Source organism: Penaeus monodon, chromosome 14 (genome assembly GCF_015228065.2).
Source record: "Penaeus monodon isolate SGIC_2016 chromosome 14, NSTDA_Pmon_1, whole genome shotgun sequence".
NCBI lineage: Eukaryota > Metazoa > Arthropoda > Malacostraca > Decapoda > Penaeidae > Penaeus > Penaeus monodon.
In genome coordinates, this window is record NC_051399.1 from 49,228,535 (window position 1) to 49,231,034 (window position 2,500).

General features: G+C 40.8%; 1 protein-coding gene across 1 annotated transcript in view; it reads right to left on the reverse strand.

Moving 5' to 3' along the window:
• Nucleotides 1-2,500, reverse strand: part of LOC119580748 — a 6,284-nt gene that overhangs the window by 1,206 nt on the left and 2,578 nt on the right. The window contains exons 4-7 of the mRNA XM_037928844.1: nt 2,246-2,380; nt 789-2,138; nt 138-680; nt 1-31 (exon numbers count right to left, since the gene is read on the reverse strand). The exon at nt 1-31 is cut by the window's left edge and continues 596 nt beyond it. Of these exons, the coding sequence (XP_037784772.1) occupies nt 1-31; nt 138-680; nt 789-2,138; nt 2,246-2,380 (2,059 nt within the window). The remainder of the gene's footprint in view (nt 32-137; nt 681-788; nt 2,139-2,245; nt 2,381-2,500) is intronic.

Below are 2,500 nucleotides of genomic sequence, written 5' to 3' on the forward strand. Positions count from 1 at the left end.
TGGCCATTAACAATAAATCCCAAATATTCAACTGAAGGAAAACCAAATCTACATTTTACAATCTGGCTGTAAATTGTACTTTCTTAAACGCTGCAGGACATTTACTAATGCTTTCATATGGTCCTTCCATGTACTACCATATATGAAAATGTTGTCAAAATAAAAGGCAATGTTACTCAGTCCAGATAATACTAATCTCATGAGTCGGATATATGTGGCACCTGCGGTCACTAAACCAAAGGGGAGTCTCGTGAATTCCATCAGGCCTCTGTGGGTAGGAAAAGATGTTAAAGGCATAGCACTTTCTGAAAGTGGAATCTGATAATATGCTTTCGTCAAATCTATTTCTGAGAAGTATCGTGCTCCTGCAAACTTAAACAATTCTTCCTCCATAGTACAGGATGGTTCAGCGTGAAATACAGTGATCGAATTAATTGCACGAAAATCAATAGCCATGCGGTATGTACCATCATCTTTCTTAACCATTACTACTGGGGAACAGTAGGGTGAAGAGGACAGTCTTATAATGCCTTGTTCATATGATTTATATACTTCCTCTCTGAAGTGAGAGTGGAGATGGACGGGGATCGGGTATCTTTTAGCTCTTATAATCTCAGTGGAAGTTAATTCAATATTATGTTTAATCAATGAAGTGCACCCTGGTATATCAGAAAATATATCTGTACACGAATTAATAAAACTTTTAATATCTGCTTTCTGCAAAGGACTCAAATCTGGTGATGAATTTTGATAATTTAAGTCGGAACTTTAATCGGACTCTACTTTACCATCTGTAGTTAGGGGCAGTTCATCCATTCCACCCGAATCATCTTCCACTAAGCACATATGGACTGTCTGGAAAGGTTCAAGAACATTATTTACAACATCCGTTACTTCATCTAATGCATGTGTTCTACTTATAGTGCTTCTGCGGTAATATTTCTTAAGCAAGTTCACATGATAGAGCTTGTGAGTGCCATTCTCATCAATTAAGTAATTTATTTTGTTCTTTTGTTCAAGAACGGGGAATGGAGCCCTCCAGGACATCAGTAACTTGTTTGCATGATCAGGAAGTAAAACTAAGACCTCATCACCTTTCTTAAAATGTCTCTTCTGTGACTTTAGATCGAAGTATGACCGATATCTGGATGAACTGATGTCGGCATTTCGGGCAGCAATTTTGGCGCAGTCAGCTAATTTATCTTTCAATTCTATAATATACTGATACGTAGAACGCTGGTCCTCATTTACACTAGAATTTTTCCATAAATCTCTCAGGACTGACAGTGGACCCCACACAGTACGACCATAAAGCAGTTCGAAAGGAGAAAATGCCGTCCGGTCGCTCGGAATTTCCCTCAATGCGAAAAGAGTAGGTATGAGATACCGATGCCACTCCTTTGGTTTTTCTACACACAACTTTCTCAAGCAAGCCTTCAGTGTACTGTGGAATCTTTCTATCCTACCGTTACAACTCGGGTGGTAAGGAGTTGTAAAAAGGGGTTTTATACCGAGTAACTTGTGGAGTTCACCCATTAATTTGGAAGTAAATTGCGTACCTCTGTCTGAGAGTATCTCCCTAGGAATGCCTACTCGAGAGAAAATCATTAGTAAAGCTTCGGCTACAGACACCGAATCAATGTCTTTTAACGGGATAGCATCAGGGAACCTGGTGGCAAAATCTATTAATGTTAAGATGTATTTATGACCCTGGGAAGATGCAGGAGTTAATGGTCCGACAATATCGATCGCGACACGAGAAAAAGGTTCAGTCACAATAGGTATTGGCTGCAATGGGGCTGGCTTTATCCTGCCCTTACTGGACATTCTCTGGCACTTCTCACAAGATCTGCAGTAGTCTTTGATGTCAGCACCCATTCCAGGCCAATAGAATTGTTCCCTTACTTTAATTTCTGTCTTACGGTGCGAGAAATGCCCTGCAAGTGGACTTTCATGTGCCAGACTGAGAATTATCTTCCGGCAGTCAGCAGGTACAACCAAAGAGGTTTTACCAACCCTCTCACAGAATCTAGAATTCACACAGGAGCGGTAGATCAAACCATTCATTACCTCATACTTGAATACAGAGCCATCGCGCATGTTTTCCGTTTCCCCAGCATTAGCTTTACACCTGACACCTGACAAAAATTAACCCATCCAACATAATATGGGCATCGAATGAAACATTTGACTAGAGGGAAAGTGTCTGTACGCCCAAGATAATCAGATACTCTAGTCCACTGACATGATGTCAGGTCAACATCCGGAAGTAATTGTTCAGCAACAATAACACAAGAACAGCCGGAATCTCGGAGGATAGCTGAGACCCAAGAACCATTGATGGTGCCAGAAGTTAAGAATTTACGAGGCGAGTTGTCATCTAAAGAAAAGTTGACGGTATAACTAGACTGTTGTTTGAAAGCAAAAGGGTTTTTAGGGCAACGTGGTTTGATGTGCCCGACTTCACCACAACCATGACATGTTACTTTAGGTCTCGGGG